Source organism: Tachysurus vachellii, chromosome 7, assembly GCF_030014155.1.
Source record: "Tachysurus vachellii isolate PV-2020 chromosome 7, HZAU_Pvac_v1, whole genome shotgun sequence".
Classification (NCBI taxonomy): Eukaryota; Metazoa; Chordata; class Actinopteri; order Siluriformes; family Bagridae; genus Tachysurus; species Tachysurus vachellii.
The window spans coordinates 9332683-9348703 of record NC_083466.1 but is presented as its reverse complement, the minus strand read 5'-3'; the positions used below and the strand labels follow the sequence as shown (position 1 = coordinate 9348703).

The window sequence follows — 16021 nt, the reverse complement described above, 5'->3', positions numbered from 1 at the left end:
CATTTTTCAAATTAATAGCCTCATACGGGCAAATTATTAGCCTCATGACAGTTCTTGACAGTTTATGGTTATGGCAAAAAGACATAGCTTTTACCAATTTTGGGGTCTTTCATTAATAGTTTTTTTCCCCCAAGTAACAGAAACTTAAATATTTCTGATTTTATGTAACTTGCACATAGAACATGTGTAATGTTGGTTGGTTATAATTGTAATAAAAGGTTTAAGGTAAGTTGTAACAAAATGTATGGGAAGCACAGTGGTGTACAGTAGCTGATATTGCTGCTGCTGCCGCACAACTCCAGTATCTGCTTCAGTCCTTAGCCATCTGTGTGGGAAGCTTGTACACTTGGGTTTCCTCGGGGCTCGCTTGTTTCCTCTCACCTTCCAGAATCATGTTAGTGGGAGGCCTGGTGATACAAAATTACCCCTCAGTCATTTCCTCCTTCCACCCAAGCTTCTTGGAATAGGCTCCAGATTAACTTTAGACCCAAACCACGATAGAGCGCTTACGGAAGAAGTCTTGCATAAATGAAGAAAAATTTTTCTATTAGGAAATATGAAAGAAAACCTTGCAAATGTGATTCAGTTAGTGAAATGAACCAGTCACCATATCGCATTTCAGACAAACTCGGTCCATATATGAAGGAACAAATTTCTTTTCATTCACAAAGCTCGGAGGGAAAAAAGAGATCTAGTTTTTACATATATTCTATAATGCCTAGTTCAGCTCATAGAAAGATTGTTCGTATAAATTCAGCTGTTTTGCAAAGTACTGAGACCTTAACATGAAGTTTTTAACTTTACTTTAGTGAACTTCTCCTATATCTATAATTTGTTTCTGTTAGAGGCTTCATTTAACTAACTGAAATGAGCATTTTATTTGCAGTGTTCTTTGTTTGCCAGAGTTGAAAATTATATAGAAATATGGGTTTGATTATTTTCTAGAAAAGACAGACACACTGTAAAGTATCTAACCCATTAAACCAACATTTGCTGTGTATATAAAATGTACACATACACACACACAAATGTATGTTAAGTCACCTTGAATAAAGGAAGACATCATATGATATAAATATTATGTCTAACAAATTTTAGTAAATGTGACATTCCTGTAGCGTGTTCCTCTATAAAATAGATACTTATTCTCGGATTGTACACAAGAAAGTATAATATTCACTTACTTTTCTACAAAAAAATTCCCCCGGTCGATTATTAGTTCCTTGAAACTAGGTTCAATGTGATTGAATAAGATTAGTATTGTCCACAACGTTCATTATAAATAAACAATCTGTACCCAATCCCCCTGAAGCGTGCACTAACTAGTAGATTATTAACTGGACTTTATTATTTTTGCCAATAGGTGGCAATAAGGTTTGTTAAACTTTAATAAATAGCTCCAGTAATGAAAGAACCCAATTTTTTCTGTTTTGTAACATGTACCGTGTTGTATTTTTTCTTTGAGTGTTTCTGGTGGGTTGCAAACTAACAGTTGGGTGCAGTAGCGGTTACATTTACAGCATTTGGCAGACTTGCTTATCCAGAGCGACTTACATTATCTTTTTTTTTTATACAACTGAGCAATTAAGGGTTAAGGGCCTTGCTCAAGGGCCCAACAGTGGCAGTTTGGTGGATCTAGGATCGTACCCGCAACCTTCCGCTTGGTAGCCCAACCCCTTAACCACTAGGCATCATCTGCTACCCTGTTGATGTGGAGTGGGAGTAGAATGGGGAACGTTTCTAATTCTGATCTAGTTTGAAAGTAAAACTGTGATGAAATAAAAAAAAAAAATGAAGCTTCCTGAAGAAATAAAGATTAAAAATAAGCCCATAATTCTAATCTTTTCAACACACCGCACGTTAGCGACATCTGGTGGTTAAAAGCCAGAAGTGAAGATACAGCGGGGTCGTTTCCAAAACTAAAACAAATGTCTGTCTTAAACATTAAAATAATATTTATCGCATGTGGTCTGGCACTGAAACGAAGCCTTCGGTCGTTTATAGGTCACGTGTATATGGCTGATGAACCATGCACCGATGTTTAGAAGCGAATTGTGCTGTTTTTCACTTACTTACACACACACACACACACACACACCTCACTCACACACACACCACACTCACTCATACACACACAACACACTCAATCACACACCACTCACTCACACTCACTCACACACAATCACACACCTCACTCACTCACTCACACACACACACAATCACACACCTCACTCACTCACTCACTCACACACACACACCACACTCACTCATACACACACAACACACTCACTCACACACCTCACTCACTCACACACACACACACACACACACACACACACACACACACACACACACACACACACACACACACACACACACACACACACACACACACACACACACACACACACACACACACACACACACACACACACACACACACACGTATTGTTTCATAGTAATCTAATCTGCGGTCACGTGGAAAAATCTGTCGATTTCCGGTTGTGGGGCGACGTCGTACGCATAGCGCATGCGCGGCCAATAGGCCCCGTCATCACGTCTCTTTAGCGCTACGTGTATGTTATAGAGCTGCGTGTAACAGAGCTGGTGCTAGTGAGTGTTGTACAGTCGGCGTTGTAAAGCTTCAAGGTAAAAGTTATTTATTTATTAGATGTATTGAAAATACATTAGTCATATAGTCATTCCACTGATATATATATACACACATATATATATGAAATTAAATGTTAATGTTTGTTTATAATGTTGTGATTTAAAGCTAAGGCTAGTTTTGCTAGTTGTGTTGTTTTTGTGGTTGATATTTATGTGTTGGGAGGAGATTATTTAGTGGACCCTAGAAATGACTTGTAACTGTTTTGTCATGTTCTTGTCCAGTCAGACCGTTGTGATGGATCAGGTCATGCAGTTTGTGGAGCCTGGGAGGCAGTTTGTGAAGGACTCCATCAGACTGGTGAAGAGATGCACTAAACCTGATAGGAAAGGTACAGAGCATTTATTTACACCACACATTTCACTAGTTTTTGTTTAAATGGGATTGCGAGAAGTTGATATAGGATACAATAAGCTCTTGTATAGAGCTCAAACACCTTATTTATTTAAATAAAAAAGCTCTACATGCAGTGAGATGGTCACAATAACCACTTCTACCATTCTAGCTGGTTCTATTCTCAATTCTGATTGGCTGATTTGTTTTCTATCATTACAGCTTGTTCTCCCTGCTGTAATGTACAAAGTCGCTCGAATATATTTATTGTTTTATAGCATAAAACCCACAGTCAGACATTTCACATAATCTGCTTAGAATAAACTGATTTTAGTTGATTTAGTTTACAAGGGACATTTATGGAAGGTGTCTCTCAGTTGTTTTCTGCTGCTTTTTTTTTAGTCTCATTGACCTTCAGATAGAGAAAATGAGAGACTGGAGAAAAAAACAAATGTTTATATTTGCAATAACAGGAAGTACCTTGTTTGTGGACATTTCACCCAGTTAAATGTTGCTGTACACTATTAAAAAAAGCTTGATGGCATTCAGTAATCAAAGTTAAATCGCTATGAAATAAGAGGATTAAAACACTTTAGAATGTGCTGTTCCACTTTTGGCTGTTATCTCCCTGTGAGGCTGCTTCACACGACCGCAGTGTTGATTATAAAAGCACAACACGTGCCATCATATTATTCTCTACTCAAAAGTGTTTAAGAATTTTAGTTTGGACCAGATTGATGTTTTTATATCCTGATATCTTACATTGGAAGTAGAAAAAGATGTAATGCATCTGAATGATATATAATTTCTGTCTTGTGTAAATGTATACAGAGTTTCAGAAGATTGCCATGGCAACAGCGATTGGTTTTGCAATCATGGGCTTTATTGGGTTCTTCGTCAAGCTTATCCACATCCCCATTAACAACATAATTGTGTAAGTATGCCTTAAAAAGATTTTTTTTAATTGATCTTCTCCAAACCCATCTGATCGGATGTGTTGTTGTGAGTGATGTGTCTGATAAGATTACCCATCTTTTTTTTATTTTCTTTCAGTGGTGGTTAAACCGTGCGCCGGAGACTGAATTTCTGAAATTCTGCCATGCTGAGTTTATTTGTATATAAATTTAAGTATTAAAACTTATTTGTAAGAATGTACCACACACAGTCTCTACCAACACTATGTATAAAAACTTTTTACATATATCAATGGTTTGTTTCTTTTTAACTGGTTTGTCCTGTAATTAAGCAAAATATGATACTCAGAATTATTAAAGAATAAATGACTGTATTGTCATTTATTCAGAATGGAAAAAAAAAATCCTGCTATTCACATTAAAAGCCCTTTATAACCTCTATGTGCTCATGTGTTTGATCATCTTCACATTTACATCTGTGTAAACGCTGCAGCTCTCCTCAGCGGACAACTCGCTTTTCAGGTCCGCACTCATACAGGAATTAAAGTGTTTTAGTCAATGACATCATTAGTTCCCACACACATGTAAGATGAGAGACAGGGGATTGCTGTGGGACACATAAAAGGTGAGATGCCTTGATGTGTAAAACTCGTGTTCTCTGTGCGCTTGATGATGTAAGTTGAACAGAAGTTTCTTCAATAAAATCAGACCAACGCTGCAGGGACATTTGCTGTGGTAATCACCACAGCAAATGCTTTTTATTGTGATAATCAACTTCTATTGACTTTCACTTTGCTTCCCACACTCTGAAACTCTCTTTTCCAGAAAGAGACTACACATACATCAACTAGACTCTATTGTTTTGCTTAATTCTTACCTAAAACCTCGCTTGTATAAGACTGCTTTGTTCTGCCCTTTTGCATACCTATATATATAGTGTGCAAATATCTAATAATATATATCCATATATACATTTTATCAGACATGGAAATCCATGCTATTATTGCAAAGATGGTCATTTAAGTAGAAAAAAAACAGCAAAATTTTGTATTAACAAATCGGCTTTAGTTAGCAAAATGTTAGGCCTGAGTATATGCTTAAAACAAAGCTTTTGTTTGTCTGATGCTGTCTGTTACATGTTAGAAGGTTAATCATGAATAACAGTCATTAATATTGGCTCACACTCTTCACATGGAAAAAAGCTTAATGTTTATTAAAGCCTTTATAGCTACTGTAACATTTAGATGTCAAATATTAACCTTCAAATTGAAAATATTTGTATTTCTAGGAATATGTGCCTAGATATACTATTTATTTTTCCCATGGCTCCAGTGTGGCCTTTAATACCTTCAGACAAAAAATAATCAGAATCTGGCAACCATGCCACTGTTAAAGTCATCTTAATATCAACTGACCCTCTAGACACATGCCTACATACGTTCTGCAAAATACAAAATCTGTTATAATCACATTCCTATTTATTCCTTTGACCAGTTCAGAAATGCACCTAAACTCTGATGACTTAAACATTACATTATTTTAAAATATAATAAATATGCTTCAAAACCTCAAGACAAATAGCACTTTACAAAGGTTTAGGTTTTCAAGTTTGGACAGTTGTGCAATATGCTTAGTGAAACACTCACTCACTCATTTTCTACCGCTTATCCGAACTACCTCGGGTCACGGGGAGCCTGTGCCTATCTCAGGCGTCATCGGGCATCAAGGCAGGATACACCCTGGACGGAGTCTTAGTGAAACAGTCGGGACGAAAAGCTTTTAAATCCCACTCCGTATTTTAAATTTCTTTCATGTTTTACTATCGTTATAAATGAAGTATTTTTTGATAGAGGCACCAATGTGGAGGTTTAAACTCTCCTGATATGATTAAAGAGTAATCCTTCTACAATACTGCATTTCCTTAATATAAAGGGGAAACTAAGAAATAAAGAAAAAACATATACAGTTGCTGTTTACAGTATTGGGCAATGCTGTCCACATCTAAGACTCAGACGCTCTACTGACTCTTCTTCATGTGGTGTGTTGCAGCTTAAGCTATGGGATTTCTCCACTACATTAGATGCCATGCTGTCTGCTGGATGGACTTTCCCAGATGCCAGTTTAAACTCTACAGATGAAAAAGAGGGCAGACTTCCATTTTTCTGTGTACACGTTTTCGCTGTTTCTCCCATTGGTGATACTTCCTTGTTTTTTCGAGTGAAACCTCTTCCTTTGTTACTGGTAATGCTCTGATTATCCAGGAAAGGGTCAGAGTCACTACCGTGGGCCATGTTGAAATATGTACACTTGGGTGTTGAAGGCTTGGCCATATCTTCCATTTCAGAAGAGGATATGACAGCTAGTCGGGATGGTTGTGTTCCATAAGGTATGTAGGGAGCGTCCTCACTGGTGTGACCTGTGTCAACTGAAGACGTATCTACATTTTCATACATTCCCATTGAAACAGGAGGAGATTTACGAATGAGGTGATTTTCCTTAAGAAGCCACCTGCCCTTATCTATCAGGATTCCTTCCTCAGAGTCAGTCTTTGTATGAAAGGCTAGACATTGTGCAAGCTCAGAATTCCCATTAGAGTCTGAAGAGTTGCAGTAGACTGGGTCCTGCACGGTTCTGTTAACCATGGGGTCAGGAAAAGATCTACGACTGTTAAAACTCTTTAAATCAGTACTAGCTATTTGTTTTGTGTCTGGATGAGGTTTCTTTAAACCATTATCCAGGGTTTTAACTTTTCTGTTGATGTTCTTAGAGCTTTGATTCATGTTGCCTTGGTAAATGAACAACTTCTCTGCCTCTTCATCTCCACTTGTAAAAAGATCTGTAGAAACCTGTGACAGGTCTCCTCCACTGTCTGATGTATCAGGCCTGTAATCGGAAAGGTCAGATGTGTTGGGGCTAGGAAGACATCTCCTAGTATATTGATCGTCCACATTGCTTTTAGATAAAGTCATTCGTCTGTTTTTGCATCTGTCTGGTTCAATACGTAGAAAGCCATTTGAATCATATGTGAAAATCAGAGCAGAGGACATCAGTGCTAAGTTGACAAAATCCAACAGCTGCTGAGGGAACACTGTAGGATGCACACAGTGGCATTCATGATCCATATCCGCTTCTTCTAATCCTACAGAATCAGACTGGGCTTTGTGTTTGTCCTCAATTTTGCATGATTTCCCTGTCAGAAAATCTTGGTGGTTTGGTGGATCTTCCAAGAAGCACTGTTGTGACTGAGTATCTAAGACTTTTTCAGTATCTACTGCATTGCCCTGCTTGTCTTCATGTTTGTTTTTTTCCTCCACTTTCTCTTCATCCGGTGTCTGGAAGTCAAGTTCAGCTAACGCTTCTTGACTTTTAGAAGACACTGAACCGAAGTGGTCTGAATATTCGCCTTCCTGATGCAGAGGAGAGTTTGGAAGATTAGAATCTTCATCCTCATCTGCTTCTTCATCATTTTCATTAAGACTGTGAGCCTGTTCCTCTTCTGACTTTTGAAGATCATGTTCAGTTTCAGATTCTTGCCATGTGCAAGATTCTGACTTGTAGTTGTCAGAGTGTTCATCGTGTTGATCAGACACAGAAGAATGGTGTGGTTTGCCAGGTAGCTTTTCACATTCTGAAGTGCTACACATTGATCCTTTATGATCATAGTTGCTCTCAACTTCCTCTGAGCCAGAATCATCATTACTGTGTAGATCAGCTTCATCTACACTTGAGTTGGATGCTTCTGATTTAACAGTTTTGTGTATTGCATTCTTCTTTTTTGTTTGGATTGTGCCATTGTTTGGGTGGTGCTCTACTACAGTCTCTGTTTCTGAAGCCATGGATGTTGTATTCAGCTGTTCAGCATGTTCTCTGGTTTCATAATAGGTGTCTTCTTCCTTTGAATTCATGCTACATCCTATTAAACTATCTGTACAATCTCCCGTTCTACTGAAGGTCTCATCAATTGCCTCAGAAATTGCCACTATTTCTGAAGTAGTAGAAAGCAGTTCAGATTCAGATTGCATACAACTTACACATTCTTGCCATTCTACTTTATCTTCTAGATTACTTGGATTGTAATCTAGAGTCTGAACCTCATCATCCAGTCTTATCTCATCCTCTGTGTATTTTTCTTCAATAATTTGGACATTGTCCTTCATGTCCTGTTTGACCTCACATAGATCTTCTTTGCTCGGTTCGTTATCTACATACCTTTCCTGGTTTGTTTTAACATCATCCACAATTTCAGTTATATGCGCAAATATTCCTTCTTGGTTAGTCATATCTTCAATTTGGACATTTTTCCCTCGGCCTGATTTCTCCATATCTAGGGAACTTGATTCGAGCAAGGGAATTTCTTCAGATACTTTGAATAACTCTGCAGGCTTAGTATTTGTAATATCATATTCACTTACTCTCTCCTCAAAACATTTTCTTTCTTCCTCTAAGAACCCCTTTATATCCTTTTTTCTTATGGCATTCTCATTCTTACAAGAAAAAACATTTGTGGTTTGGTTTTCTTGACCGGAATGCTCCACATTGGGATGTGCTCCATTAAAATTTGTCATATCACTCCTAAAAAGTGAAGAAATCTCTCTGCGGAGGTCCTCACACATATTAAGCTCATCCATTACCTCTCTGATACCAAAAACTTTCCCTCTATCTTGATCTTCCTCTCCTGAGTTGAACCCAAGGGCAAACTCTTGCTCTGACCATCTTGGTGACATTGGGGGACTTTCTTTGATATCATTATTTCCTTGGAAATCTCTCCATCTCTCTTTTAACTGAGCAGAAATTGAGCTGTGGAGACTTTCCAGGCTGGCCTTAAGCTCTTCTTCATCCTCTATGCTGGCCAATTTTTGTATGGACTGCATGACATGCAGAGCTTCTGGATTGCTGCCTGAATTATTAGCATTGGCAGAATCTGAGTCTTCAATGGCACATTTGGCGATTCCTTCTTTCAGTGTCATCACTGTCAGGAAGGAGAGAAGTGTCTTAGATGTAGAGCCAAAAACAGAGGCTAACAATGATGAGAAGTCAGGAAGGCTATGGGATTTCTTCGTTGTCTTCAAGGATGATATATGAGAATGACTACAGGCTCTTATGATATACTTGATAGATAAACATAACTGCTTCAAAACATGTTTCATTCCTGATCTAGGGCTCAACTGTGTGTTTGGTGATGTTTCACTCTCAGCATCTGGCAATTTGGGAAGCAAGTCCTCTGAAGATTTATTCTTTCTTGTGCCAAGCTCCTGTTCAGCAGTGGGCGTTCTCACACTTGGCATTGATTTACAGAATCTTCCCAGGTTTTGTGTCTCCACGGGTTCTCCCCCACACCTAATTTGCAGCAGTCGTTGAGACTCTAGCTTCTGCACAGTAGAACCTTCAACAGATGAACAATTCTCCACCACATTTTCATTGTCTAATTCACTTCTCATCTCTGAAACATCTGAGAAATCACTTTCAATCTGGAACCTAGCTCGAGATTCATGTGGGTTTAACTCATCCATGTAGGGCACTGATTCAGGGTGATTTTTTTCCAGCCAGTTTTCCACATATTGGCACACGTTGCATAGAGATGAATGGAGCACTGGCATAGAAACACTTTCACTCAACTCCTTGCACTCTTTAGGAGATTTTGTTATACCGCCATTCACAGACCGTTGCTTTGTCAGAATTTTGAAAGGTGCTGAATGAGATGATGGGATAACATCTAATTTTTTCTTTATGTGAGGCCTTAGCATGTCATTACGACCAAAGTTACTATGGCTTATGTTTACCTTCTGAGGTAACTGACCTTTCTTTCTCTTTTTAACCTTCTGCCAATGTCTGTCACTTTCTTTACAGCTCTGTGATTCTAGAGAATCACTGTTCTTTAGGTCTTTCAAAAAGTCTGGAACACTTCCTTTCTGCATTTTGTCAGTAACAGTACTTTTCAAGAGCACATGTTTTTTTGACCTTTGAGATTTTTGTGCAATTTTTGTCTTCTTACCTAAAACTCTTTCATTTTCAGAGTCGTCTTTAGAGGATATCTCCGCTCCTTTGTCTAAGGATTCACACCTAGCTTGATTTTCATAGTCAGTGAAGGTGCTTATTGTTTGTGAAAGGTCTGACTGACCAGATAGTAAGGATAAAAGTTCATTGTTTCTAGAATGTCCAGAACCAGAACTTGCAGACAGTTTGGTAAGATCAGTGTCCCATTCATTACTTGAAGATTGAGGCCAAGATTCAGTTGAATCTGGCTTTTTGTGTTCTTGAGACAAAAATTCATACCTGTGATCCTCATCGTGCCAGGTTTTTGCAAAATAGTTTTCCCAATTATCCTGTGAATGACTAATATGCATTTTAGTCTCTGTAATCTCTTTTCCTTTGTTGTGCAGCTGAGGATCCTCTGACATCAGTGAGACAGAGGAGTGAGTCTTCTTGTGTTTGGTGTCTCCCAGATTTTTTTTCCTGGGCTTTGGTACAGGTCTTGTACTGTTAGAGCTGCTATGACTCAAAACACAGCACCCTTCCAGCAGTTCACCTTCAGCTGTGTGCTCCAAATATGAGTATGTACCAAGTCTGCTTTCCTGAACCGCAGTTTGTGATCGCCTCTTTATATTCTCTACTGATGTTTCTTTCCTTCTGACACGCCTAGGTCCTGGAGTAGGCATCCGCCTGAAACGCGGTTTGGGGTTTTCCAAGGCCTCAGAGGTGGCACTTTCACTGTGATTTTCTCCTTCCTTATTTAATTTGTTTGGTTTACAACTTTGTGTATTCTCATTTTTGGATCCATAGCTTTCTATATTGGACTCTCCTGTTCTGTTAATATTATTGTCTTTATTATCTGGGGAATTGTAGCTTGAGACTTGTTGTGAGAAAGCTGCTATGTCCTGGCTATTAACACAGGCTCTACTTACTGTAGTGGTCCAGTGAATCATCTCCTCTTGCTTAATAGTAAGACGCACTTTCATCTCTACGGTCATGCTGCCGTCCTGATTCACACGAAACGATTTCTCAATCTCATCGTCTGAAGGTACGATCAAGCGATCATTTTCCTCTATTCCAGACATAAAGTCACATCTCTCCATGTCTTCTGATTTTAGTGATTGTTTGTTCTCATTCACCTTTGATCCTATTTTCACGTCATTCTCATCGGAGTGACTTCCGTTTAGTGACACATTGATCTGATTTACAAAATATCTTTCTGATGATAATGAGAAATTTCTTGACCTTGGTCTGCTGTGTATTGTTTTTTGTTGAATTTCTTTCCAGTTTTTTAAATTTCCATGTGTGAGGCAAAACAAAGAAGAAAAAAGTAAATGCGTTAATAAATTTGAATTATTATAATGGACATTCCTGTGATAACCCTGTGATTTGATCTATGCTATTTACCACAAATATGACTTTTGAGACTTCCTCTGATAAACACATTGCTGATTTTACACACTTGTATCCTGCCTCTTACTCACACTGCAAATCATCACCAGTAGAAATGTACATTAAAAAAAATTATGGTACAGCTTACTTGGCAATGGCTGTGTCTTTGTTGGCCCTATGGATTCAGATATGACTGAGTGTGAGGGTTGAGAGTGTGATGTAGATGCTTGGGCATTGAAGTTAGCCGCCTGAAAGGGTTCATTACCAGCTGCTACTATGACACCAGAGCACAGGATCAGGGCTGTCAGACCTTCAACCTACAAATGAAATTGGTGTGCAATGAATATCTTTTTTCTTTCATGGTTATATATTTTCAGTTGATTTTGCAAGTCATCCTGTTATAGATAATCACAACTAGAGCACTCAGGTCTTACTATTTGATTAGAAATTCACTTGAAGCTGCTGGTAGCAGGTTTTCTGGCTAACATTAGCTAGATACAATACAAATGATAAAATAAATAGAAAACACAAACTGGATAATATATTTTGTTCTCCACATTGTCCAAGACTTGCGCAGAGAACAAGATGAACACCAAGAGAGAAACTGCAAAGACAAATGCTAGTCTTATACTCTGCTAGGTAATGTTAGTCATGCTAACTTCTGTTAAAACAAAAACAATCATCAGTGTATGATATGAGGTGTAGCGTTGTGGGTTACATCCTGGACTACATTTAAACATTTATCTATTGACTATCTTTGCAAATGTATCTATGTGTAGCTATTGACACTACAGGAAAATTCTTTTTAGCCCAGCTAACCTAGCATATGTGTTTGTTTATGTCATTTTTGGTTGCACTTGGCCTGTAGCCATACAACAGCTAGCAGACAAAGTTTGAAACTTTGTGGGAATTGTGAAAAATCTCAGGTGATTCAGATGCTTATATAGTTATTAACTTAACAGTATTTTCATTTATATACAAGTTTTCTTCATCCCCCCAAAACTTTCTATTTGTTTTTCACTTGAACTTTGTTGGGTGGTATATTACATGGTAGGTGGAATAAATTCTGACATAATTCATCTTGGTTTATTTTTTTCTCACATAAACTCTGCAAAATACTGTATCATAAACAAAATACTGTATGGACCACCTGTATTTTTTAAGGTTTCCTTTTACAACAATTATTATTATTGCACTTTATTACACTCTACAACTGTGTTCTGGTTGATGCCACATTGTGCTTCACTGTGTATATTGTCCTGTTTAAGTAATTAATTTACTGTCTTGTGCTGCTTGGTCCTGTACCAGCTGTATATGTTTGAAATCACAAAAAAAGCCACTTGACACAACTGTCACAGGGGTGTGTAGACTTTTTATATTCACTTTAGTTATACATGGTATATCTTACATATTCCATTTTATAAAACTGTTCATGCCCAAAATGGAATCAATTAGTCAAATAATGCTTATAAAAAATGATCATTTTCAGACGAGTATGTGATGCTTTAGGCTTGAACCATGCATACTGACAAGCTGGGATCTAAACTTAAGGGTGTAGACTAAAGAGATCAAAGACAGTACTTTTAAAGCACTTACTCGTCTGCCATCAGAGGTGTAAAGCTTAACCACAGGAAACTGCATGACTTGAGATAGGTATTCCAAGAGCGCCTCAAAAGTCGGAGCTGTCCTCCTCTGCAAAACAACTATGTGCTTAGTGCTGGGATCCCTGTTTTTAAAAACCACAAGCCTTTTTGGTGTCCTCACTGTCACAGAACTTTCTGCCATTTTTGCCATCCTGCCCACGTTATTCTTCTTGACCAGCTGCCGGATCAGTCCTCGGCGTCCCTGACGTCCTGCGCTGGTAGGTCTGGTGCTGTTCCAGGGGACATGTCTCCGTTTGATCTCATCCAGGTTCAGGGGTTTGACCTTTCTTTGATCCGAGCAGACATAAGACGCCCCATGCCGCAGATCGTCTAAGCTCCGAATGGAACGTCTACCTTTGGGCGTTGTGATGGTGCGTACCCCAAAAGGTAGAGGCACTTTGCTTGACAGGACATCCAAAAGGCCGTCAAACGTCTTGAACGTACGACTGTTGATGACGACCCAGTGCCCGGAAAACTGCGGGTCTCCACTTTTGTAAAAACAAACTGTCTTTGAGTCTCTGGATGCGAGGAGAGATCTGGAGGGCAGTGTCCGTGTGCTCCCTGAGAAAACATCTGGCTGTTCTTGGTCATGATTTAGAGGGGTATTCATGGTCATGCAGATCTACTATAAAAAAACAAACAAACAAAAAAAAAGCCACACACAATAATAAATTAGTATTGTTTTCGTTCAAAAAGGGCCATTACTGCTGAAAAATTAGGAGCTTTGGGCAAGAAACACAATACTACATTGCCTTGCCATCTCTATACTTATTTACTTGAATATACGGTGATTAGTATAGATCTTCTTCTAACTATTTGTGGTTACTCTCATTCAGTGCTATTTTTTCGGTTGGATGATATTAAAGTATAAAGACAATTACACTGAAATTCAGTTAATGGTCAGCTTTATGATGTGTCCTGGGACACTGATAACATATTTCCGTAAGTAAGTTGTTCATTATGAGTGAATAAATCATTTTTATTTTTATTCTCATTTTATTGCAGCACATCTTATTATCAGCTAAAGTTATCAGTTAGCTTAAAATATTATTATTTTTTTTTTAAATAGTCTCCACACTGCTTGTATAGGCTACATATATTTGCAGTCACTGAAGTGCAGTAAATTAAAACATAGATGGAAATGAAATACCTTACCTCAATTCACATTTAAGGTGATCCTGATGTGGGACTGGTGAGCTGCTAGTCCAGTCACTGAAAAGATTATCTATGACACACACACACACACACGGCTATTTTTGGATGGCCAGCATCAGAGTTAATTTGTGTAATCTTTGCTCAAAGTTAATCAGCATTTTAAGCAAGGGAATATGCAGCATAAGTGGTGTATTTATGTGCATTAAAATATAAAATAATCTTCACATTAGTATTCTGTGGTATCATTTTTAAATCAATAAGTAATAACTGATCAACTTTTTAAAAAAAAGTTTTCTAGGATACTCTTTTGAAAATTTCACTCATTAGGGTCTTTAACTCTTTTTTTTTCACTCAGACCAAATGTAGAAAGCACATTCATTTCTTGTGTGTGTGTGTGTGTGTGTGTGTGTGTGTGTGTGTGTCAGCTAGCAGATGGCTGAGAGTGTTCCTAGCTTCTTGCAGGGATGTAATCAGATTTGGGCAGTGTGCTAATAAGGATTAGTGTGTGTGAGAGAGTGAGCGTTTATTCTGTGTCTAACAATAAAGAAAAGGGAAGCCTAAAGCTGGTGCCTCTCTATTGGAGACCAGCACAAACCACTGTACAAGTAGAACAAAAATACAGGGATTGTTTACTAAAAAGATTCACAGATCAACTATTTAATGTATCAAAATCTTAATGTTAGGTCCGAAAGTGATGCGAAGAATCAGGAACATTTGATGATTTTGAAAAAAGTGACCCAAGCTGAGGACGTACAAGGACGTGTGTGCTACTTTTGTGTTATGACATGAGTAAGTTGAGAGATCTCTGATTTAGGACACCATCATCATGAGGCATGAGAATAGTTTTGACGCACAATTCACAGCCGAGCTGTGTTTTTGTCTCAGTTACAGATGTAAAGTAAGGTCAAAGCAAAACATGATGTAAATCTATCAGCAAAAAGGTTTGAAAATTTGTTTGAAATGATAACAAAATTGATGTTTGCAAAAATTATGGAAATAAAAATTTATTTCAATTTAACCGCTAGATGGCTCTGTTGTGTATTTTATTCCCTTGTCAAAAAAAACAAAAAAACAAAAAAAAAAACACCTCCTACTGGAATATCAGTTGTACCTGTAACATATTTGCTTAGATTCGTACTGGAAATAATGTCTCGCTATTATGGAGTTACTGGAAATTACAGTGGGTGCTTAGAGTTTTTTTTTAGTTTTAAGATGCACCTTTCTATTGGAAAATATCTATCCCACAAGAGTGTTAAAAAAAGTGTTGAGATGATGAGACTGAAGACCTGGACCCATTTGCAATGAAGGACAGTGTGAAGAACCATTAAAAAACAAAGATACATATTAAACCCTGGAATATCTAATCCATTCAGTAGCACATAACTGAACATGGTTTGTCAGACTCTGATGTTTCCACCTCAATGGAACGACACAGCAGTGAAACTGGGCCTGAGAACAAAACCAATAAATCTTCATAAAGCCAGCAGTTATCACTATGTAGTGCATCATGAGATATGTGACTTTTAGCCTTTTTCTAGCATTAAATTTCTATGAATGAGCTAAAGCTTTGAGACAGTCTTCTTAACAGCCTTCTTCCACCTTAGAAATAATGCCAAGCTAAGAAGCATCCTATCTGTATCTGTATCTGATGCTGAGAAGGTAGTTCATGCATTCATGACCTCCAGAGTGGACTACTGTAATGCATTACTAGATGGTTGTCCTGCATCTTCAGTAGCTAGGCTACAGTTAGTCCAAAATGCAGCTGCCAGAGTTTTTACCAGGACAAGAAAATATGGTCATATAACCTTAATTCTATCATCTCTACACTGGCTACCTGTTAAGTTTAGAAATAATTACAAACTGCTGCTACTTACGTACAAGCCTTTAAATGGTTTAGCTTCTATATATCTACAGTAACTAGTCTTCTAACTCTCTACAATCCT

At 37.9% G+C, this 16021-nt stretch overlaps 2 protein-coding genes across 3 annotated transcripts; one reads left to right on the top strand and one right to left on the bottom strand.

Moving 5' to 3' along the window:
* The first annotated feature begins 2493 nt into the window (after nt 1-2493).
* On the top strand, nt 2494-4357 carry LOC132848454 (protein transport protein Sec61 subunit gamma). 2 transcript variants are annotated; one of them, XM_060874169.1, is made up of 4 exons: nt 2494-2649; nt 2896-3002; nt 3836-3938; nt 4058-4357. In XM_060874169.1, the coding sequence occupies exons 2-4, from the start codon at nt 2909-2911 to the stop codon at nt 4065-4067; spliced, it is 207 nt and encodes a 68-aa protein (XP_060730152.1). In that variant the 5' UTR covers nt 2494-2649; nt 2896-2908; the 3' UTR covers nt 4068-4357. The 2 variants fall into 2 exon arrangements, with proteins under 2 accessions (XP_060730152.1, XP_060730153.1); XM_060874170.1 differs by having other exon boundaries at nt 2521-2649; nt 2900-3002.
* A 1534-nt stretch (nt 4358-5891) lies between these two features.
* LOC132848406 (uncharacterized) lies at nt 5892-13749 on the bottom strand. The gene is made up of 4 exons (XM_060874071.1): nt 12877-13749; nt 11429-11597; nt 6666-11167; nt 5892-6593 (listed from the first exon to the last, which is right to left on the bottom strand). Exons 1-4 carry the CDS (start codon nt 13537-13539, stop codon nt 5892-5894), a joined length of 6036 nt encoding a protein of 2011 aa, XP_060730054.1. The 5' UTR covers nt 13540-13749.
* Between the last annotated feature and the right edge of the window lie 2272 nt (nt 13750-16021).